We start from the raw sequence: 25,524 nt of genomic DNA, 5'->3' as shown, positions 1-25,524 counted from the left end.
ATGAGGAGATAAAACGAAGAATCGCAGTAGAACAAGACATACTCAGCTAAATCGAAGAAAAACGTTTAATTTGGTATGGGCATGTGAGAAGAACAGATCATACAAGGTGGATAGCAAAGATTTCGGATTGGAGCCCAATAGGAAGAAGGAAAACAGGTAGACCCCGAAGATCATGGAGGGATGAAGTGGACAACGCCATGGAAAGACGAGACCTTAGAGATGGAGAATAGCAGAACAGAAAGGACTGGAGATAGATAATTAATAATTTTATGAATCTTCATAAGCAATCCGAATCATATAAATGTTGTATCTCGCACTTATCGTAGTGGATGACTTAAACTGGGACAACAAGAAATGCGCGCTTACACTATCTATCCATCGATGAAAAACATGCATCTATTATATATGGAAAACCTTTGCATGGGGCTTATGCCAATGAAGTCAACTGGACTATGTCGACAATAAAATATGTGGTCTGATAAATAACCTCATTTGAAATGACAAATATGTTTTTCAGAAAATATTATTAGATATAGGATGGACATTTTCCGTAGGAGTCTATTTTTTTTTGCTGGAATCACTTCTATTCTTGTATTAATACTCACGATATGCGCCCGTTGCAAACCTTGTGATTAATTTTTTAGCCAAACATGAAAAAAATGGAAAATTTTTATTTTTGCGCCCATATTTTCGCCTATAACACGAGAGATGTCTACAAAAAAAATATGCAAGGTAAAACTTTCGTCTTTCAAGTACTTTTAGATAATATGTCCAGGTAGAAATTGAAAATTTAATGTTTATTGTTTAAAAAATAGCAAATAGGAAAAAAAGTGCAAAAAATAGAGTTTTTCCTTTAAAAATTTTTGACTCATTAAACATAACCTACAGTTTTCATTAAATTTTGTTAGGATCGGTTTAATAGTGTTTGCAGAATAATTTTGCATTTTTTGACATATAAAGAAAGGTTCAAGTATTCAAACACAAAAGGAAAGACACTTCTTAAAAAATAACAATACAGTCGATTTATTGGTTGCCGAGATATCGAAGCGTAAAATGGGCATGAATTTCCCGCATAACCATATGTGATAGAGGACTGTTTTTAACGTTTTCAAATACGCTTGTCTTGTCAAGTACTTTTTATATACACATTATATACATATTAACATTTTGCATGAGCGCCTCGTAACAACATGCATAACAAATCGTTTTCGCGTAAATGTCGCTCGAAGTGGGAGGTAGGGTGGGAGTAGCCTCTCGGCTACTCACGATCTTCTACCCTTTATAGATCCAATCTATCATGGATTTTACTAAACACTTAATCAAACTCAAACCAGTACCATTAAATATACAAGCGACAAGTGATGAAAATTTCGACGCATAAGTTTTCATTTGGAACACGTAAAGCCATAGATTTCCACAGCACTGATTTCCAATACAAAGAAATTGACCAATAATAGTTTAAAGATCTCTTTGACCGTTAACTCCATTAAAATACTTATTTTTATACTTTTGGTACAAATATGATATGTGCTTTTTTTTATTTTACAAAATAGTCGCATCAACCTCTGAGGTTATTAGCGACATATTATATACATATACATAAGATAATTTATTTACAAATGTTAGATTTTGTTAAATACATTGATATCTTTAAGGAATTTTACCAAATGTTCAATTTTACAATTTTCTCCTAAGATTTCATTTGTTGGTCCGATGATGTGGTTGTTCTGTCTCTGCAACTGGTATCTCTACAAGTACATGCTTAACACTTAGTGGGATATTACAGTTTTCACATAAAGTGGGATTAGTGATGATATGTGCTATTATATCAAAAACAGAAATATAAACACATATTTCGTTTATTACATTTAGTATATGGCATAATAGAGTATTTACTGAAATATATTTGGTTTTTTATTTTAATACATTCCATTTCAGAAACCTTCTCGTATCTTAAAATTGCCAAACTGAAAAACATATATTTTAGTTTATCATTATCTTTAAAAATAAAAAACATACGTAAATTTGTAATATTCGTCTGAAAAACGTCGGTAAATAAGACAGGTGGAGAATTCGCGGTGTATTGGTCATGCAGAAATCATTAATTGTTCTTATCCTTATCGAAAGTGCATGATAGCTCTTAACTTTACTACCAATTATCGAAGTTATAGAATTATAAATTCGTCACCATATCGGTTGTGATATCATTTAGAAGGTCAGAAAATGACCAAAAAAAAAGTTAATTTGCTGCATTAATTAGTATGTAATAGTTGTTTATTTTTATTAATTAGTTTTACAAGATTATTGAAAAATGTTCGGCACCGCATTTTCGCAAAAATTAATATCTAATAAATGACCACTTTTTAAGAAAATATAGCAATCGAGCAAATAATATAATTTGAGTATAACAATGCAACTTTATTATTTTTCTACGAAAACCAATGAATTATTTGATCTCACCGCCTTTTGTTCTGTATTTTTTAAATACAAAATAGATAAGTTGATAGTATTTGTCACTGACCTTTAAAAGTTTTAGACTTTTTAAATATCTATAATTACCAAAGTTACCTTTTACCGACTGAAGTCAAAGTAATGGACAATTTGACCTTTTTTATTTAATTTTTTACCATTCAGCTGTGTTAACTTTTTTATTAAATTCGAAATATGCTTTAGTAGTAGATTTGTCTAAATTTGATCCGTTTTCGCCATTTAGTCTTATCCATTGATAACCGTTGGCAGTGAGTTGCAAATTCTTCTAGCATTTTCATACACATCAACTTTCATCTTTCATTTGACCTGTCTAAGTCTACCGCCCCTCTGACTGTGACATAAGGATTCGTCTGGAATGGCCTTCTGTTGGAATTATGCTAGATGCCCTACCCATATTAGTCTTCTTATTGTTATGATATCACGTATTTTTCAACCGGTACGGATTTATAATACATTTCAGAATGGTACCTCTACACCTGGGGTAAAAAGATACATCCAAAGTCGGAAAAATTCCTCGGAACTAGACTGGTTCATAGACGACTAAGCATACAAAGAAATAAACATCAATGCAACAACGAAAATATAAGAGAACAACACCTCTTCGAATAATTGTGGCACATACGAATTAAGATATGTGCACTACAAGAGACTACGAAGAAAACAAAAAGGATACAAAGATTACAACGATTACATTTTTAATCTAGAATGACGTTGATACAGAAGAAAAAGTTTGAACAAGACTGAGTATACTCATCCATGAAACAATCAAAGACGACGAAGATATATCTAATATCTGAAAAATGCCCTAGACAACATTAAAAAAAGTTGGACCTGTTTCTAGTGAGCGACTTCAGTGCTCGAATTACGAAGAATACCAGACATTAATGTAAACATAACGAAGAGGTTTTATTCTTGTGTAACCCTATATTTTGGTTCTACTCTTTTCTATTTGACCTTGTTTATTTTCTGTCATTATGATTTTATTTCTTCATTGGGTCTTGATAGATCTTCTTCTATAGTCTCTTCGATATTTTCCTCTTGATGCCGCTTAAGATCTTATTTTATTTCGCATTAAGTTTTTTTATTTTGTCGTGTTTCTTTTATTTTCTTAGGCTACGATCTACGATGTTGCATTATATTTAATTATTTGGTACTTAATTTTAATTGTTTGTCTGATTTTGTTGGTGTTATGTTTAAGGGCACTATTATACGAGCGTTAATGTCGTCGCACTATCCGGACAATGGCACTACCATGGAGTAAATTATACCAACGAGACTGCCGTCGGCAAGTCTACGTTATCCCTATAGCGGCCGGTCGCGTAAGGAGCCTGTTATATGAGCGATAATGTCGTCGCATTAGCAGCGCTGCGTTAGCGTCGGCCCAACCGGAAATGGCAGTACCATGGAGTAAATTATACGAACGACATTGCTGTTGGCAATCCAATTAGCAACCCAATGAGCAATAATTAAACATGAAATGGCTCTGAAGATTTCGGATGATGTTTTGCGGAGCCATCGTCGTAAATCCTTGAGCCATGAATTCTGTCTTCTTTCTATTGACCTCTTTCCCTGAATTTACATTAGCTTACGCTCTTTGATCGTTGGCATCAGCTCCTTGTTCCTCTGCATTCCGTTAAGAACGTCAGCATTTGTTATTCTTTTCGTTCATGCAATGCGTATTTTAGTATTCTCCTACAAAAGTAAAGTTTGAAAGCGTCGATGCCTTTCTCTAACGAAGAATTGAAGGTCCCACTCTCGCAGCCATAGAGGATTGAAAACATATAGGAACGTAGTACACGGATTTCAGTTTAAGTTCTAGGTCACGTTCTATAAAGAAGTTCTTTGTATCAATAAACGTCTGCCTAGCCTGTTTTATTCTTGACAGAATTTCTTTCGTCGAATCGCAACTTCTGTTCAATAGCGCACCCAGGTATCTGAAGGACGTCACTTGTTCAACGATAGTGTCATGTATTCGGAGAACAGCTTGTGTTTGAATTTTCGAGAAAATCATTAATTTTGTCTTAACAATGTTCATATATAGGCCGTTGCCTATGCTGGCTGCATTATACAATTTTGTTTATCAATATTGCTGGAGTTCAGACACTGTTGGCAATAACGAGTGTATCATCGGTTACCGTTAATTGATTTAAATTAAATAAAAATATCGAACGTGTCGACATTATATTGGATATTTTTTTAGTAAATATACAAAAATCTGGTTACCGACTAGTTTTTAATATTGTTTACCCTTAATAATAAGTAATTGACAACCCTAACTGTTTTCGTACAACGAACATATTATTCCAGTTTGTAGTATGTTTATACACTTTTATTATTGTTTAAAATCTCAATATAAAATTTCTGCAAAGTTCTAATCATTAAACTAGTCATCAAGCGATAAGAAATGTAGGACAGTTATGCAAAAATAAACAAAAAGCAATGTACTTACACAACGTAACGAGCGTTTTGTAAAAACTAAAATATTACTATGCAATTATTTGCGACCAAAAAATCCTCCCAAAAAACAATATCAGATTTACAAAAAAATAAGTAATATTTTAAGTGATTAAACCTTTAACATTACGTCTCATAATAACTGTGAGATAACTTATTTTAATATTTTATTAAGCTAGCAGACAATTTATTTAGCTAGCAATTTTCTACAAACTCTTCCAGCCTTTCAAAGTAGTTTCAGATAGTTAGAAACACATGTTTTTACATTTACAAGTTTGAAGTGACTACTTCTTATCGCTCGGTATGCCTGTATGTTTTTGCACGGGTCCGAATCAATCTCACCTGTCATGAGACGTTTGCAGTATAATATATAGGTACTATATATAAAGATTCAGAAAGAGTTTAACGTAGGTGTGCAGTTTAAACGGCAGGAAGTTAGAGACAGATATTTAAAAGGTATAGCGATATTAGATCCCCGAAAAACCTCGAAAATTTAATAGTGGAAGTAATAATGTAATGTTATTATTAATATGTTATTTTTATTTGACCTGGCATCTTTTTAGCATTTGAAAAATATGCTAAGACAATTAAATTTAAACGAATTGATTCAAATGGCAGCTTACTATTTTTATAGGAAATAAGCCACAATTTTACTTAACATAAGTTTATTTTAACGTTTTGATTTCCTCCTCGGAAATCGTTTTCGCAATACAAAACATATTAATAAATTTTATTTATTTCGATTAGATAGAACGATTTACGAAATCAAAACGTCAAAATAGACTTATTTTAAAGTCAAATTGCGGCTTATTCCCAATAAAAATATTAAATTGTATTAAGCTGCCACAAGAAAAACGATTCAGAAAATATTAAATGGCATCGTCACATCAATCTCACCATATTTTAATTTTAATATTTAGTATTAACTGTTCAATCACGAAAGGATGTAGTGAATTAAGATTACAATGGGCGAAATATTATGGTTTTTAATTGAAATAAGATATTATTTGGTATTTTTCAAATCATATTTCTTTAAAACCATATTTTTATTTAGATTTGTTTTAAGTAGTAGATATAAAAATGGAATCAGTTCTATAAAAATGAAATAAAATAAAACAATTCCAACACTACTGTTAAATTAAAAATAATTCCAAACAATTATAATTTCTACACCAAATAAAATTCTTAGCAAATTAAATGTTCAAACAAACCACCACCTTGTGACAAACAGAAACCAAATGTATTATACAACGCCTTTCTCATGACGTTGAATTCATTTGCTGACATGTTGTGGCTAACTTCGATTATATCAGGTGCTCCATGTTGGTGGCTCGCTCGAATTCATGTCTGTACAAACTGGTCTTTAGTATCCTCCAAAAATATAAATCTAATCGTTGAATGTTGAAGTGCAGGAATAATTTGGTTTCGCAGTAATTGAATATATTTTACTGCGTTTAAATATCCTTCTACGAAAAAGTACCAATAATATGATCTCCTAACAGTACGCATCAACACACTCAAATGCTTATTTTCCCGAGACCAATAACGTACAACCGATGGCTTATGTTTTTTGGGAATTGAGGATGATTCATCTGTAAACAAAATATTCTTCAAAAAATTATTATTTTTATTGCATTTCTCCATCATAATTTCACAGAATTCTATCCGTTTAAAATGACCATCAGGAAATATTTCTTGAGTGATCTGCACTTGGGACTTTGCACTATGGTAATTGGTTCTTTTCAAAATATTCTTCATCGTTTGTTCATTTAAGTCAACTTCATCGGCAATTTGTTTACTTGAACTCGGCGTCGCTTCTGCCAATACACATACCTGTGTTTTTCTAATTTTCCTTTCTTGACAAATTTCTTGCTCGAAGAAATGCCTTACCTTAAATCATTATCAATTTTGCCGGTATGCACTTTAAGTGCTTTCTAACAAGTAATTATTAATTGTTTTTTTAAATAATCATGTGATAATTTTACTATTAAATGTTTTGTATTTTTAACTACATTGGTTTTCCATTTAACTTTAAAATAGACACGTGCTTCGTGTGTCGGTGTTTAATCTTTATGTATTTTCTCATCGTTATATAACAACTTAAATTTGTTTGAATTTTACTTTACATTTTTTTCTTGTTCCAACCTATTTAGAGGATTTTTGCGAACAACAATAGTTCTACACACACTTTTTGATATGAATGTGAAATTGTGCTTTAAATTAAACAGCATTATTTTAAGTCTACTTTGGTATTTTCAGTGTTTGTAAGTTTGGCTTTAGTGTTTTTTAGTTTTCCCCTTTTCAAAAATTGCAATAACAAAATGATGACACCAGAAAAAAATTGCACAAACTGTCGTGTAACAGGATGATGGGCGAAACATTCGTTATATCAAAAATGATTTACAAATTTCTCGAAGTACAGTGTTTGATCCAATACAAAGATTTTGAGTTTACAATGCAATGTTTGAGATGTAATACAATTTAAGTTGAAGATCGCTTCATTAGGTGTATTGAGGTCCAGAATACCTGTAACCGAACAGCAGATCATCGGAGCCAACGTTTATACTTCACTCGCGAAGATCTTAATTGGGGTGTTAAAGAAGAGATGCCGTGCTCTTCACGGGTGAATTAAAATGTAACGGATACTGATCGAATGGGCGGCCTAGGATTTAGAGAAGAGTTGGTGAACGTTATCAGCGATGTTGTTTTACTCCCAAGTTTAATTTGGTGAAGGTGTGTAATGCTGTGGGCAAGTATTTCCCTAGAGGTTCATACAGAACTTGTTACAATTTATCGGGACAATTTAAACGATGAAAGGTATATTGAACAATGTTTGGAAGACTATGTAGTACCATTTGCCCCATTCTTTGAAGAAAACTTTTCTCTGATTTAGGATGATGCTCATTCGCACATTGCAAGAATAACATGACTTGGAGCAAATATCTCGTGACGAAGGAGAGCATATTCCTAAGGAAGAATTTGCTGCCTTAATCCAAAGTAGGTATGCATCAAATGAGAGCCACAATTATAGCTCATAGAGGTAATACCCCAATAAATATCATTTTTTATTAAAAGATGTTTAAAATTTAGAATTTGTTGATTTTGATTTTTTTTTATTTTATTCTTTTTTCTTTCTTAAATATTTGATTTGTAATAAATTTTACTTTTAAATTTTGTTTTTTATTACATAGATACTAAATTGGAAACATCTTAAACTTTTTTAAACGTCAGTGTTTAGGAAACATCTGGGTGTCCGTTTAATTTTGCATCCCAGTGTGTGTGTATATATATATATATATATATATATATATATATATATATATATATATATATATATATAAACATTTTTAAAAAATTTCCAATTATAAAAGAACATATAAGATAAGAAGTAGTCATTTTATAGTGACCCCCAAAGAGCAGTTACCACAAATATTTTAGTTTCAACAAGAGGGAGCGCTTACCAACTATTATCGACGGATTAGATGATGGATCGGACGTAGAGGATACATAGAGTAACCTGCTCGCTCTCCGGACCTTAATCCGTTAGATTATTTTCTTTGGGGTTATCTAAAATCGCGGGTTTACATTAGGCGATCAACATGTTTGCAGGATTTGAAACAAATAATTTTTGATCAATGTAAACTAATACGTGGAGAAGTTTTAGGGAGACTGACTCATGAAATTAATAATAGGCTTGTACATTGTCAGGACGTGATCACAGAGCATTTTGAACATTTGAGTTGATTTTTTGAAATTATCATTCTCATTGGCCTTAAATAAACTTACCTATTCTTTAACTATTAAGGGATTTATTTCTCGTTTTAGCAATTTTTTTTCTACTAAAAATTGGTATGTATGAATTGGGAATAACAAGTTCTCTTAAAACCTGCAAAAATATACAGGGTATCCCATTTAAATTAAATATGTATCATCTACAGATTCTGCTCATCTGGAAAGAGCTGAGGGGCGCCTATGTCCAGCAGTGGACGCAAACAGGTTGATGATGATGATTAAAGAATAGGTTCAGAGTATTACCGTTGACTGAAATATTATATCCAACATTTCAATCAAAGGTATTACTCCGGTTATGGTAAGAAGGGCTTTGAAAAACTCGTGGTATATCACTTACCTGTATTGAAAGAGAAGGCGAATATGTTGAGTGGTTAGTAAATTGAGGGAGCTAATAATGTTCAATAAATGATTAGAACACAATTAATTATTACAGTATTATAAATTTAAATGCATTGCTACAATGTTACAAGGCAGATATTAACTAATTGAAAGGTTATTAACTCTTCAATATCGTTAAATTTTTAATCAATTTGGTTTTGTGAAAATTTGCTTATCATTTTTTATCGAACGGAGGAGTGTCATAATATGTGTAATAAATAAAAATGATGTCCAGTATCAGTAATTTGAGAAAAATTTTAATGTAAAGGATGTACTTGCATATTAAAACATAATTTCAAACAAGTTTCCTTAATAACAATTTTTGATATTTAAAATACACTCGCGATCATAAAATCCGGGTCACCTTGAAAATCACCGATATTTCATTTTTAACGAGCTTTATCGTAAATAATAATAACACAAATACAAACTAATGCATGTTTCTGGGAATTGTTGTCGGCTTAGCGGATTCCTTTGCAACAAAGAATTTTAATAGTGCCGATTTCGCGGGAAAGCGCACACTTCCCAAAATGAACGGTACCTGTAACTGCCGCTTGTTTTAAATGTCTCATTTGTGCTTCGACTTTCTGTTCAAACGCAACGAACAAACATTTATTATTGCCGCCATTAGTGTTTATTAGTGTTTATTATTGTTTATTTTTTGCCAAAAATACCCTTGACTGTTGATGAAACGGCTCAAATTGTTGCGCTTGTGAAAGACGGTCACACTCAACGGCAAGTCGCAAGAACTGTTGGCGTAACCTTTTCTACGGGTCAACGAGTGCTTCTACGCTTTTAAGAGAAGGGTTTGCTATCCAGACGACCTGGCTCTGGACGAAGAAGAATGATCACGGTACGAGATGACCGTTTTCTTGTATTTCAGGTTTTATGAAACCGGACCTCAACTGCGATTATGCATCGAAATCGTCTACAGGAAGTACGAAATCGCAAGCATGTTAGCGTTGCAACAGTCAGGTGAAGATTTCGTTCTTTTGGACTATCTTCTCGGGTAATGGCTACAGGACTGCACTTTGCCTGGCACATCGAGTTGCACGACTAGCTTTTGCTCGACAATACGCGCTTTGGGAATTAACGATTGGAGCAAAGAGTTATTCTCAGATGAATCCCGTTTCTGCCTAACTGGATCCGATGGACGTGTAAGAGTTTGGAGGAGAACCGGTGAATGATTTTCACAAGCTTGCATTGCTCCAAGAATGCCATTTGGTGGAGGCTCGGTCATGGCTTGGGGAGGTGTATCTTCCGACTTCCGCACAGAATTACCCTTCATCGAAAATGGGTCCTTAACTACACGAGGGGACATTACGGAGATTCTGGAAGAACATGTTATGCATACCATGGCAAGGCTTGGAGAAAACGTCGTTTTTATGCAGAACAACGGCAAACGCACGTTGCCACGATCAGTATGCAATACTTGGACGAGGTTGGAATTACGAGGTTACCCTGGCCAGCTAGGTCTTCGGACCTGAATCCCATCGAACATATCTGGGACGATTTGAAAAAACGTATTTAACCCCTAACATCTCCTCCTAACAACGGACAGGAGCTTAAGGATCTGTTAGTGAGAGTGGAATAACATACCACAACATGTAATCCGAAGAAAAATTGAGAGTATGCCCCGTCGTCTGCAAGAGGTCATTAGAGCAAGTGGAGGCAATACACGATATTAGTCATTGAAATTTCACTGACATTTTACCACGTTCTGTATTTTCCATTTTTTTCGTATGCCTGTTTTATCAACAATTTGGTTTGTTTTCTGCTTTTTCAATAAAAACAATAAAAAACCGTTTTTTTTTTCAAAACAAACATTGATGACAAATAAAAAATACGTTAGCCTAAAAAAAGGTTATTACTGCACTAGAGGCAAAAATATTCCAGAAACTTGAAATTTATAAGGTGACCCGGATTTTATGATCGCGAGTGTATAAAGGTACTTTACTCTTGAGCGAAATGCATAATTTTGATTGATAAAATTCGACAACTGATAGCTGCAGGTTTATGGCCAAGCAGTTTTTAGCTGGCTAAAGTAGTATAATCGACAGAACGCAATGTAATGAATTTGGTATTTTACCAACTTTTATACGTTTGGAACGTATTTTCCTCCGCGGGCACATAATTTTCATGGACGTCTCCTACATCTATCATTACTCAGAATTATTTACATTTATTTCAAAATAAAATGCATTCTGTTTTAGCCTTACATAATTAGTAGCTATTTAAAGTACACAAATATAAAATAAATTCAAATAAACGATTATAAGAATAAACATTAAGTGACTTTCTCCAAATTTAACTTACGTGCCAGATAAAACTCTAATCATCTATTCAAACAAAAACATTTCCAGGCATATATAAAAATAACCTATACTGTGTACTAATAATAAAGTAAATCCTACCTGACGCATAAGGCTTTATTGGTATGTTTAAACTATAAATAAATTTTCCATATTTATTTGTTGAACTCGTAGCCCCCACCTAAACTGGTAAGTCCTCGGTCACCAGATAACGATAAGAAATCGAAGAAAAACAATCAAACGGCGCTTTGTTTTCACCACAAAATATCCAGTAAGGCAGCAATTTAGGAACGAATCACATCCACTGACAGTAACAAGTCCAAAAGCGTAAACAAACGCGCCAACGAAGATATAAATAGCGGCATAGTACCGAGTGAAGTGACTTAGCGAAAAGTTTTTGATAAATGTATTCGAAATTACAGGAAAACAGTCTGAACAGTTTAAAATTGTGTGAGTGTGATAACAACAATTTGTGCTCAGTCAAAATTATGAATAAACTCTTTAATGATAACAAGAAGCAGAAGAAAGAAACCAATTTAAACAACAATGTCAGCAAGAAGCCCGTAAAAACGATAGGTCAGTTATTAATTATGTTCTATATTTGTATGTAGCCTTTATTTGTAATCCATGATTTAGTAATAATATAATCATATATACTGTCGTGTTGGGTGCAAACGATCGCAACTAAAAAAAAAAATGAATTTTGTTCATAATTTTTTTGCACTTGAACTTGAAAGTCTGATTCCAACCAATCATTATAAAAAATATAAAATATTCAGATTAAAAGTACAAAATAGAATTTATTTTTGTTTTAGATCATAATCATAGAATTCATTAAAGTTCATCCATTGCTTTACACATTCTATCAATCAAAAAATCAATTCTATGTTGTATATTGATTTGCATGTCTCCCGCCTCTTTTTGTCTTAATGATCTTAATCATTATTAACTGTTGCCAATGTGTCATTATTTCTTTTTTTTTTATTTTGAACATGCAATATACACCGGTTTCTTAATATTGTTTTAAAACTATTTTCTTGTGATATTTTACACAATTTACTATTTTTATTGAGAATAAGCCAAAATTTTACTTTAAAATAAGTTTATTTGACGTTTCGATTTCCACTTCTAGGAAATCGTTCTCAAAATACAAAACATTAATAAATTAAACAAATTTTGTTATTGTTGCGTGGTAAAAAGTTCTTCTAATAATTTAATTTTATCTGACTCATTCATATTGATGATTCGGGCATATCATGCATTTTAAAGTAGAGTTTAAAATGATATTATCACTATTTTTGAGTTGCATTCCTGGGATGACTTTATTGGAAGATAGTTCATTCGATTCCATGAAATCAATAATTTTAACTTAAGAATATCCGGCAGAAAAGTCAGAGCATGTGATTTCTCATTAAAAAGACAACCACATGCAATGATGACATTAAAATTCTTCTGTTAGTGATCCCATATTAAATGTATTGTAAATATATCCAATTGTATCGCAAATTTCTCGGCAGAATGCACTAGGATCTGGTTATTCATATTAAAAAAGAAATTCAACAGAAAGAAAATATGTACCACTATATTAGTAAGTCAATAATATATCGAGGATACACCAGTTATGTTTTAAAATAACATGCATAAAAATCAGAGTTTGGTATTAATATTGAGAATAAACTAAATGTAAGAACAAATACCTACTATATCGGGATATTATCATGAGGTTTTTCCTCGTGATTTAGTGTAGGATATTTAATAGAAGAATTTTACTGTCACCATTGCCGTAGTTGTATTTTTAAAGACAAATCACATGCTATGATTTTTCTGACGAGTATTCTTTAGTTACAGTTGATTTCATGTAATATGTAATCGAATGAACTATCTTCCAACAAATTCGTCCCAGAACGCAACTCAAAAATATTGACAATCATTTTAAAACCATCTACTTTAAAACGTATAATATATGTCTGAATTATCAATATGAATCAGTCAGATAAAATTAAATTAAATCAGATAGAATTAACTTTTTCTTGTGGTACACTCCGTTACTGTAGGTTTACAAGAACTGCATCAAAATGTTCTCTATTTTGCGCCAATCAATTATTGAACCTTCATGCTCGTCCAAGCTCTGATATTGCGAAGCCATGACATGGCTCTTCTGCTTACTCCTCTTCAGTCCTTTATTTTCCCTTCAATTATTATTTGTAGCAGGTTGTCATTTCTCATTATGTGGCCTATGTACAAGGTTTTTCTTTTCTTAATCGTTGTCATACTTTCTAACTCTCTATTTACGGTGTTTAATAGTGTTTGATTGGTAATGTGTCGTGTCCACGATATTCTGAGCATTTTGCAGTAAATCCACATTTCAAAGGCTTCTAACCGTCTCATGGTATTTCATTTTAATGTCCACACTTCAACATCATACAGAAGGACAGACCAAACGTAGCATTTGTGACGTTTCAATTTCTTCAAATTAAAAACTTTCTACGAGACGGTATTTTCAGTTAACTCTGTCTAGAGATTATTATTTTTATCGCTTAGAATACGTCAAGTGTGTGCACTTAAAAGTTCCCTTTTCGTAATAAATTATGTTTGGTGTTAAAGCATTCATAATTCTCCATAAACACTTGCACGGTTCCCTCTTAATTAAGCCCACTTGAGAGCGATTTTACATAATCACTCTTATAATTTTAATAGGTTTGGTCCATAATTTAGTGTTAATATTTTCTCAAGGGAACAAATATTTTGAACAAAACTACACTTCCCCTCTCCAAAAACTAATTAGCTTTGGGCTAACTTATAAAAGAGCCAAAATCCAATTTCATTCTTGTCAATTATTGTTATTTGTATATCAAGATGCATTCATACGTTTCCTGTCAGTAGTGTAGATGCAAATTCACCCCTGAAAATAATCCTGGCGGCGCCCATGATCCCACTTATCATTTATTTCTAATCCTAAGTATCTGAATTTGTGAACTTGTTCTAATTGAGTGTTATTTAGGTCAATGCGACAATTTTCATCGGTTTTGCTAATTACCATTACTTTAATTTTTTGAAGATTTGTCAGTCCCATTGCTTCACATGCATTAACTTTGTCTAGTATATTTTGTAAGCCTTGCATTTTTTCTGCTCTCAGGACGGTATCGTCTACATACATGATATTGTTAATATATTTACCGTTAATTTTATACCAATTTCGACGCCGTCTAGTGTTTGTTTGTCTATACATTCAGAGTACACGTTAGAGAGCAATGGATACAGGACACAGTCTTTTCCGTCTAGCTTCATTTTCTGTAGTTCATACAACAAATTTCCATGCTGGACTTATTAAAAGCCTTCTGGTACTCTATGAAACAAATATACTTTTTTCTGGTGATCTAGGCAATTTTAAATGAGTGTTTGAGTCGCAAACAGCTCTATTGTTTCCATAGTCTTTCTAAATCCGAACTGAGAGTCACTTATGTCTATTTCACATTTTTGTGAAATAGACATGTATTACATTTATGTCTAAATTTTTTACCAAGTACCTAACAAAAGTAAAATTTATTTCATTTATTAATGTTTTGTATTTTATGAACGATTTCCGAAGTAGAAGTCGAAACGTCAAATAAACTTATTTTAAAATAAAATTGTGGTTTATTCCTAATAAAAATAGTAAATCAAATAAAATCCACATTTACACCAAAAGCAGGGTTATAAGTGAAGCAAAGTATACAAGGATTCGATTTAATTACATTAAATAAATGTATATAAACATAATATCTTTTACATAACATAATAATATCTTTTAAATAATCTAGTATGTTCGATGTTTGTAGTGAAGGTGGTTTTATTGTTATCTGAAATTCCATATTTTCTTCGCAGTAATACTCCCACTAGTATAGGTGGTCCTGTTTCCGTAGGTATTGGAGACTGGTTCTCCCTCTCACCAAAACATAAATTTCGTATGTAATTTTTCCTTTTTCCAGGTATTATCAATACTTTCTTTGTCCACGATGACCTCTTCGTTGTCATTAACAAGTTTACTTACTCTTCTGTTTTTACATTTGCCTGTAATTTCTCTTACCTTTTTATGCACGTTGAAGTCGTTATTTACTTTGTATGTAGAATTTCGATTTCTTGGCATTTTTTCTCCAGTTCTTTCTGTTTGGCTTCTCTGATCTTTCTCTGTGTATCTCGTTGTAATGTTTTATACATAGAGTTATTGTTCTCGTTTTTCCTTTTTTCTTCAATTAGCTGCAGAATCTCTGTCATCATCCATGTCTTATTCTTACCTTCTTCGTTCTTCATAAAATTGTCTTTAATGTCGTCTATCGTTTTATTAAGGGATTCTATCTTCTCTTCTGTGCTTTCCGTTGTATTATCGATTTCTTTGAATTTTCTTTTTATTGTTTTGCTGACTATTTCTTTTACTTCACTTCATTTCAGTTTTCTCATGTCATGTTTTTTTATAGTTTTTCTGCGTGTTTTCTTTAACTTGATTCTATACACGCCCACTAAAGGATTGTGGTCAGATTGAATATCAGCGCCTGGTAGATTTTAACACTGTTAAAACTATTTCGATATCTTTTGTTAACAAGTATATAGTCTATTTGGTTTCTTATAATAACGTCTTCTCCGTTGTCTCTAGGTGATTTTCACGTATACAGACATCTAGGTGGTAGATTGTAAAATGTGTTTAGCACGGTTAGGTCATGTTCTGCTGCAAAGATACTCATTGTTTCTCCTCGTTGATTTCTCTCTCCTAATCCATAAGGACCAATATGGTGCCCTTCTTGCATCTATAAAGGAGTATAGACGCAAGCCCTCATCTCTTGCCGTAATGCTCATTCATAGGTCGATCAGATCAGATACAAGTAGCAGGTTCATTTAGAATTTTAAACTCCTACGTTAGCCTTCTTGTTTTTCTGTCTTGGGCCGATGGCCGAACCATCGTCTGCTAAAGCCTTTCGACAGTGAAGTGAATGCGAGTCGACCGCCTGCGCCGCTTGGCTATCTAACCGACCAAGAAAAAAACAACAATTATAATCAAAAATAAGACAAACTAGTTTTCTTATTGGTAAAATATAACTACCCACAGGAAACAAACTGTGAACACGAATTCAAAAAATTTAGAAATCTAGATCGTAGATTATGTAAGGTGTAGATGTCATTTAGCCACTCTATACCTCGACTTAACAGGTTATTTTGAGCATAACATTAATATAGTTAAACTCTAAAATACGAATATTTCTGCTCTTTTCGAAAACGTTATTTTACTTAAAACTTAAAGTACAAACCTGTTTGCATGTCTCAGTGGTGGAGTGAGGCTGAGTGAGTAAGTAATCAGTGAAATCGTGGTTGATTGTGTTCCAAGCACACAATTCCCTTTTTACATAGCTTTTGGTTATTGACGGAAAAATTTTATTTTGATAAAATGTGGAATTTTTGTTAAATTGTCAGAAAAATTTTCATTTTCTCTGATCACTTTATGACCTGCCGCCCACATCAAGATAACTTTCTTGTTTGATGACCAGAGTCTTAAAGGACTGCTTGGAGTCCTTTAATTAAGAGTGAAAATGTATATCTTGTTGCCTAAATGTATATCTAGTTTAAGCTTCTCCTTCTTGTAGTTCCTTTTCCTATCAGAGGTTGGCTATCATCACAGCTATCTGTACCTTATTGGCGGCTGCTCTGAAAAGATCTACTGAGCTGCAACTCTACCACTCTCTAGGTTTCTCAGCCAGGAAATTCTTCGTCTGCCTATGGATCTTTTATCCTTGATTTTACCTTGAATTATGAGCCTTAATATCTCATATTTCGCACCTCCAGTAATGTGGCCTAAATATTCCAGCTTTCTTGTTTTGATGTGCTTTATGACCTAGCAATCCTTTTGTAGCCTTCTTAACACTTCTGCATTTGTAACTCGTTGGGCCCATGGTATTTTCAAAATCCTTCCCTAGCACCAAATCTCAATTGATTCCAACTTCTTTATATTACCCACTTTTAGTGTCCAGCTTTCCATTCCATACAACAAAGTGGAGAACACGTAGCATCTTAAGGCTCTTATCCTCAGCTCCAGAGAAAGGTCTCGATTTGCTGCGTCTTTGCGCGACAACGTTAAAAGCGAACAGAGCCTCTCTCGTTCCTATTCCTCCTCTGAATCCAAACTGGGTGTCATTTATATCTTCTTCTATTTTTTTGTATAGTCTTCCATGTATTATTTTGAGAAATATCTTAAGTGTGTGGCTTATTGAGGAAATTGTTCCTTAGCTCAGTGGGTATCTGATCTGGGCCTACTGATTTTGCGGTTTTTGCATTTCTAATTGCCTGTTCTAATTCACACATTATTATTTTCGGTTCTGTTTGTTCCTGTGGTTCTTCTTGTATCATTCTATCATCGTCGAATAGTTTCATTATGTATTCTTGCCAAAAACTTATTTTATCTTTGATGTCTGCAACGAGTTTACCATTATCATCTTTGAGTATACCATAGTGCGTTCGCTTTTTGGAATTAGTTAGTTCTTTTATTTTTTTTATGCATATTAAAGCTGTCGTGTTTTCTGCCACACTCTTCTATTTCTATGCATTGATCTGTTAACCACTTTTCCTTGACCTTTTTTATCTCTACTTTAATTCTACTTTTTAGTTCTTGATAATTTAGCTCATTTCTCTTTGGCTTTTCTTCTGTCTTCCATTAATGCTAAAATTTCTGAAGTCATCCACTTCTGTTTTTTATTTGTTTTTTTAGGCTTTAAATTTTCTTCTGCAGCCTTTAGTAATGCCTTCTGAATATTGCTCCACTTTTCATTGACATTTTCTGATGTTAAGATTACTTCTCCTACTTCTGTTAGATTTGAGTTGACTTGTTGGATCACTTTTTGATGTATTTCTCTTTTTCTTAATTTTGTATAATCAAACGTTGGTGTATTTTTAGTTATTACAATATTTTTGAGTTTCACGTGCATTCTAGCTATTAGCGGGTTATGGTCTGAGTTGCCATCTGCTCCGGGGTATAATTTACTGCTTTAATTAAGTTTTGTATCTATTTTTGACTAATATATAGTCTATTTGATTTCTGACTATGAGGTCTTTGTTGTCTGCAGAAGATCTCTAAGTGTATAATCTTCTGTCGGGTAGTTGGAACATTGTGTTCATTATTGCAAAATGTTCATTTTGACAAAAATCCACAAGTCTATCCCCTCTTTCGTTTCTGTCACCTAGTCCAAATTCCCCAACATATTCGTCAACTTTTCCCCTCCCGACTTAAGCACTAAGGTCCCCCATTACTATTGTATTGCCTTCTTTTTTAATAGATCTTAAAATTCTTTCTAACTCCATGTAAAAATGTTCTATCTCCTCTTCATCCTTATCCGCTGTTGGTGCGTATACTTGAATTAAGTTAACTTGTTATGTGTTTGTCTTCAGCTGAACCATTATCACTCTCTCTCTGAGTAAGGAGTGAAGCTTATAACTGATTTATTAGTTTGTGTGTCTAACAAGATTGCGACTTCATAGAGACGAGCCGGATCGTTGTTTCCAGCATAATACATCATGCCGTTTTTGTTTATAAGTTGGCCGGTGTATGGCCATTGTGCATCGCTTATGCCCAGTATATTTATATCCATTCTCGTCATTTCTTGTATTAAATTGTATAATTTTCCTGGCTTGTACAAGCTGCTTACATTCCATGTTGCAAGTCTTATTGGTCTACATTTGTGTATTCTTAGAACGTGGAATTTTATTATCTAAACGATTATTTTGCTTGCTATCGACCTGGAAGGCCTCGTCTTTTACATGATCTTTTCCTTTCCTGCCGGATCTTGGTTTCCGGATTGCATGATCAGTAACGGGTTTGACTTTTAAGGATGTTCTGTTGAACCTTTAATGAAGTGGTTTCCTCTTGCCTTCTGCATTCTTCTGCCGTCGATCAATTTATCTTTTATTCCACCTTTGGAGTCGATTTCTCAGCTCCAGGACAAAATATTGTCCTACTACCTACCGACTCATTCGCCCGAAACCGTTGGTCGATAAGCAGAGAATTGCTTATACCGAATTCTTCACCAATTCTTACTAATTATGTTCATGATTTATTTATTTTTATGCAATCTATTGTGTTCTCCACAAACTTATTGACAATTTTCTGCAAATGTATATTAAACAGTAAGAAGAACAGAAGGCAACCCTCCATGCTCTTCATTCCAAATTAATTGTCGCATACTACATTTTTTTATATTCCCTGTTTATTTCCAGTAGACGTCTTTTCTATCAATATTATAAGAGTAAGTATATTAATGAGTACGTTTTACTTTGCCAAAGCCCTTCTCATGTTCTATGAGGCACAAGTTTACATCTCTGCATTTATGTTGTTACATAAATTTCTTCCTAATGTTTAGGTGGATTAAAAAAGATAAGAAAAACACTGACAATGTAATTCAATATCTATTTTTTAAATAAACATGTATGTCAAGGACTTGGATGCAATTTTTTCGTTGAAAAATAAAATAAAACCAAAAATAAAATAAAATAAAAATAAACTTCTTCAATGTATTATTATTTATAAAATAAATAGCTTTCATAATAATATTATAATAAGATATTTACATATTAAGATATTGTTACCATAGCAACATTAATCTCGGTCATGTTTCGATGTTATTATCCATATAACTCTCATTGTCTCGATAAAAGTAGAAAAATCGGGCCTTGATAAGTTTAATTTACTTGTGTTAAATACACAAACCATGGATTTCTTTTCATTTAGATTACCCCCAAGGCGATAAACACTGTTTACGAATTCTTGACCATAATAATTATAACTCCAGATTATTCGCAAATTAAGATTGTTTATGCACGTAGGTGTACAATATATATATATATATATATATATATATATATATATATATATATATATATATATATATATATATATATTAAAACATTTTATAAAATTAGCAGCAATCATATAATTAATATCTATTTAATATCATATATTTAGTCGCTTTAAACACCTGTAGCAGCACTGAAGATCGAATATTTATTCTGAAAACGTTCTGTGAGTTAGCCCAAAAGGTTTTTTTTTTTAAATAAATATACCTTTTATAAAGGATTTTTTACTGAACTTTTAGTGTGTGACAGAAGAAAATGACAAACGAAAGATCACCAATAACTGGTGATATTGCAGCAGAACTATTTAAGTGTGGGGACTCACTTCTCTTACGAGCGTAGGCGCAAAATTTCGGGCCAATGCTTTTTAAATGCATTCATTTTTTTCGAATCCTGAGTAAACTAATAAGTATTTTTGAAAAATTTAAACGCAGAATGAAAGAATATATTATTACTGAGGGCCGAAAGTCCCTGAAAACTTCTATGTTTATTTTAATAAGTTACAGGGGTGAAAAAGAAGAGAAAATTTAGTGTGATTTTTAATTTCACATATCTCATTCAAAAAAACTTTTTGTTTATTCTAAGGGACTTTCGGCCCTCGGTAATAATGTAATCTTTTATTCTGCGTTTAAATTTTTCAAAAATATTTGTTAGTTTTCTCAGGATTCGAAAAAATTGAATGCATTTAAAAAGCAATGGCCCAAAATTTTCGCCTACGCTCTTTAACCCGAAAGACACTAAATGAGTAAAAAATAGTCAAAATATCCTCCGTATTTAAAAAGATCAATAGTAAGGACAGAAATTGCTATAGGGGGTTGAGTGTAACAAGCTCTCTCAGTTCAACTTTAGTGAAATCTAATCCAAACTAGATTGAGAAGTAGGGTAGGGGATACTATGTAAGATGATCGGAGAGGATTTAGTCTAAGCCGTTTTTGTGTAGATAATAATTATTTACCCTACAACAAATAACTGAAAATGAGATCGAAAGAAATCAATACCTACATATAACTTTTATTGGCTTGAAAAAGGTCTCAAACAGTGTACAGTGGTACCTCGAATGCCCTAATATACGAGTGTTTTGAGTTACGAGCTGCGGATAGAGCGATATTTTATTTGTAAGACAAGTAATTGGGCGATACTTGGTTAGATCTTGGGTGTTATTTTGATCTTTTGGTATTAAATAAGTTGTTCCCTGGATTAGGAAAGATGGTATTTCCTGCTGATTAGAAATAGTGTGATTAATTAATGCTGATAAGCACTCATGAATACTCCAGAACTTCTTAAGTCAGAAGTTCTGAACGCCATCTGGTCCAGGAGATTTCCAGTTATAAAGCTCTTTGATAATATTTGAAACTTCTTCAGTAGTGAAGGGTTCGTAGGGAGCAGTAACGTAGTATTCGCAGTTGTGCGACGTACCTTCGATCCATCCAGCATTGATGTTAAGAGCAGCTGGTGTGGAAAGTTGATTTCCCCAAAAATCATGGATTTCTTCTTGGCTTGGGTACGATTTATTAGCACTTTCTGCAGTAGAATTGAGTTTCCGATTAAAACGCCTTCTCGGTATTGTCAAAAAGCGTATTGTCGGAATTTCGTTTGTTACTAATCTATTTATTAATATTATTATCTTATTATTACTATTATTATCCATTATTCTCAATCTACTGAAGAAATCTACAACCTTTCTGGTGCCGGTTTGGCTTCAGTCAATTCCATACGATTACGCTTCCCCTCTCTTTCCTTGTATAAGAATTTAATAGTTGATCCACTCCGAACGCGTTCTTCAAATGGAAAAAAAATCCAACTTCCATTTCATATAAATGTTAAATTTTCATATTTAGTTATAAATTACATTTTATTATTTTATATGTTAAATTTTTGTAATGTTTGTTTTTTAAATCGTTAATTACACTATTTATATTTAAATTATTACTTTTTATGCGAAACCTTTCTTTTGATAATTTAGGATTTCGTTACCAATAAATTTAATATACCTGATAATATTGACATTGTTGATAATTTTTTATTGATAACCCCATTGCAATGAGCTGTGTTAACGAATATAGCGTTCATTGGTTGTATGCTCGCTATATGATTATACTGTTAATTATACTAAAATATGTTTCACTTAAGAAGACTGCTTTGCAATTAAATGCTGGTAACTTTATTACTAGCGGACCAGATAAGCGGCGATATATTTTACACTACCTTTATGAATAACATTTTACTGCTCTGTTGTTTCAATCAGCACTGCTCAACAAGTTATTGTTTATTCGTTTTAATATTTTATTGCAATAGTACGAGTACGGAATATTTATTTAAACAGCAAATTTATTACATATTAATGTTTTTTTAATTTCTTCTGACGTATCGTATAATGTATGTTTACCTAATATTCAAAGTTATGCCTTTACAAGAACATATTATTTGAAAAATAAGGAGTACTATGTGTCATAATAATTGTAATCTCCTTTATACACACTTTAAAAATTTGTTTAGTAATGTATTTCTTAAATCCACACAATCATGTTATCGACAAAGTAGATCAAATTCAAACTTATCATCACATTACACTTCTGTTTTTTAAAATTAATTGATTTTTGTTATTTATTAATTTAACAAAATACATAATCAGCAAAAACCTTATTTAAAACATGCGAATGGTTTTTGAAATCACAATCAATACAGTGTTTATGCTTGTTTAGCATTGGCTGTTAAATAATTTGTGTTCGATTGTTTCGTCTGTTGTACAACCTTCGTCCTTTTTAGGGTGTAGTAGTTGTATATAAGTAATTATTTTTTTATAGTAGTGTAGTGAATCGGTACTAAGCAAAATGAGTAATTTGGAAGAAAATAAAATACAGTCGAAACGTAGTGTTATCTCCAGAATAACGGCGTTTAGTTCTGAAAGTCGAAAGTTATTTCAATTTTGAAAAAAATAATATGGGTCCATTGACATCTGTTATGGCAGTTCAGACACGCACATGCGATGCTTGCGGTATCTCAGAGAGGACATTCCGAAGAATTAATAACATGAGTGAGGATGAAATAAATAAAGTAAGTAAGAGAAATCGTCAACATCCAAAAACTTTAGATTTGCACCAGTCAATTAAACTTGCAATTAAAAATATTATATATAATATGTATAAAGCCAAAGAACATGTAACAGTTAGTGCTGTGTTGCAAAAAATAAAAGACAAGGAACTGTGTGATATTAGTTTAACAAGTTTGTGGAGAGTGTTGAAACATTTAGGTTTTCGATATAACAAGACAAATAATAGACAAGTATTGTGTGAACTCTCTAATGTTTTTTTCAAAACGGTGGCATTTTTTAAGAAAATACATGAACAATAAAATGTCTGATAATCCGAGGCAAGTTGTATTTTTAGATGAAACTTGGATTTTCGCTAAAGGAAATATGTCAAAATCATTTTGGCAAGATGGCACCACGAAATGTTATTCTTCTAGTCGTTCCGGTAATGGTAAACGCTACATTATACTTCATGCTGGAAATGATAAGGGTTTTATTCCTGACGCTAGTTTAATTTTTTCGTCCACAAAGAATACAGGTGATTACCATGGAAATATGAATACAAATATTTTTGAAGAATGTTTTGAAGAAAATTTGTTAAAAAAAATTGAGCGACCATTCATAATAGTGTTGGGTAATGCATCCTACCACTCAAGAGTAGAAGAGAGATTTCCTTCAAGCAGCTGGACAAAAGAAGAAATAAAGTAGTGGTTGAGAGAAAAGAAAATTTATCAATTCTAATTATTAAATTAATTTATCAATTTAACTCAATTAATGCAATTGAGTTAGTTTGGGGTACAGCCAAAATTTTTTATAATAAACATGTATCCAAAACAACAGATGACGCTAGCGTTCTTAGTTTGTGGAAAGAATCGCTAGAACAAATAAAGGCAAAACAATGGCAAAGTTGTATTAGACATACGGAAGACATAATCGTTCAGTCTTTTCAAACCGAGCAAGTTATAGATGAGGTCCGGCCTCTAATTATTCGGATAGACAATTCAGATAGTGACGACTCTGATACTGAAATATCAGACAATGAATAGGACAAATCGTTTGCTAAAAAGAAGTAACAAAAAAGTGTTACGATAAAGTACCTTCGGTCTAATTACTGGACTGGATACTCTCAATAGATTTGGTATTAATTATTGGACTACACGTGTTTAAACCTTTTGTTTTGCTGAAAACTTGGAAGTGATTTAGTGCCAATTTGTTTCAAGGTTATATTTAATACAGTGTCTGCAGAAAGTAAAGTATTGGTATGGATGTATTTTATTTAAATTTGGACACGCCAGCAACTTGGCAAGTATTTTCCAATTTTACTGCATGCATATAATGTATAATGCGTATAATTTTCACTCTACGCAAAATAGAGACTTATAGAAACCTTGATGAACATTTGATGTCGACAAATAATTTCGAGTATTCGCAATATTCGGTCCCACTTCTTTTAACACACCCTGTATATACATATTATATTCATTTTATTTGCCTTTAATACAGTAAAATCCAATATTATTACTGACCATAAAATACAGTAAATTAAATATTTTTACTTTTCAAGCGATCGGAATTAAATATTAACGCCCCACTGTGTGAAGCCCACTGATTATATCTTAATTGCATATCGGCCGTCATAGGACATAAAATGACCTTATCACATATTCGCAATGATTCAAAAAAAGTCAAAGACAGATCCTTTAGCACACAGTGCATTTTAGCAACTTAACCAATATTATTTATTTACAAAATATTAATCACTTGTATATATGTGTTAATTTAGTTTAATAAGTAAAAAAAGTGCCATAGGTTAAGAGGTTAACAATGCATAACTTCAATATCTGACATTTTTCTAATCACCAGACGAAAATTGCTTACTGATCTTTGAACATTTGACTAATACTTTTGGATTTTTGGAAAATTTCAGCATAATAATATTTATTTGCTGTCTTAGAACTTCAATATCTGTAAAAGTTTTCATATATCTACCGTATAACAGCGATATTATTGCACATTACAATTCAAATTTGTTTTATCAGTGTTCTTGTGTTATACTTTAATACTTTGGGATGTTTTTAAGCTTGATTTGGACGAGAAGCTGATGCGCATCCTAAATTTTCAACTTTACTGTTATTAGTTACCTAATTACTACAACTTCGTAGTACTATATAGTACTATACTACTAAATAGTTTATATTTAAACTA

The 25,524-nt window shown here is 32.3% G+C and overlaps 2 protein-coding genes across 4 annotated transcripts in view; one reads left to right on the top strand and one right to left on the bottom strand.

Annotated features, from left to right (window-relative positions):
- The window catches only part of Hcs (holocarboxylase synthetase-like protein), a 161,093-nt gene that overhangs the window by 70,457 nt on the left and 65,112 nt on the right, over nucleotides 1–25,524 (bottom strand). The window contains exon 1 of one of the 3 annotated variants that reach the window (XM_072522974.1): nucleotides 11,529–11,664. The exons of the other annotated variants lie outside the window; for them this stretch is intronic. Coding sequence (XP_072379075.1) covers nucleotides 11,529–11,537 — 9 coding nt within the window. The 5' untranslated portion in view covers nucleotides 11,538–11,664. Of the gene's footprint in view, nucleotides 1–11,528; nucleotides 11,665–25,524 lie in introns of those variants that run through there. 3 annotated transcript variants of the gene reach the window in all.
- Nucleotides 11,831–25,524, top strand: part of LOC140434599 (microtubule-associated protein 1 light chain 3 beta-like) — a 67,222-nt gene continuing 53,528 nt past the window's right edge. The window contains exon 1 of the mRNA XM_072522980.1: nucleotides 11,831–12,002. Within this exon, the coding sequence (XP_072379081.1) occupies nucleotides 11,831–12,002 (172 nt within the window). The remainder of the gene's footprint in view (nucleotides 12,003–25,524) is intronic.

This window comes from Diabrotica undecimpunctata, chromosome 2 (genome assembly GCF_040954645.1).
Source record: "Diabrotica undecimpunctata isolate CICGRU chromosome 2, icDiaUnde3, whole genome shotgun sequence".
Taxonomy (NCBI): domain Eukaryota; kingdom Metazoa; phylum Arthropoda; class Insecta; order Coleoptera; family Chrysomelidae; genus Diabrotica; species Diabrotica undecimpunctata.
This window is presented reverse-complemented; position numbering and strand designations above follow the sequence as displayed.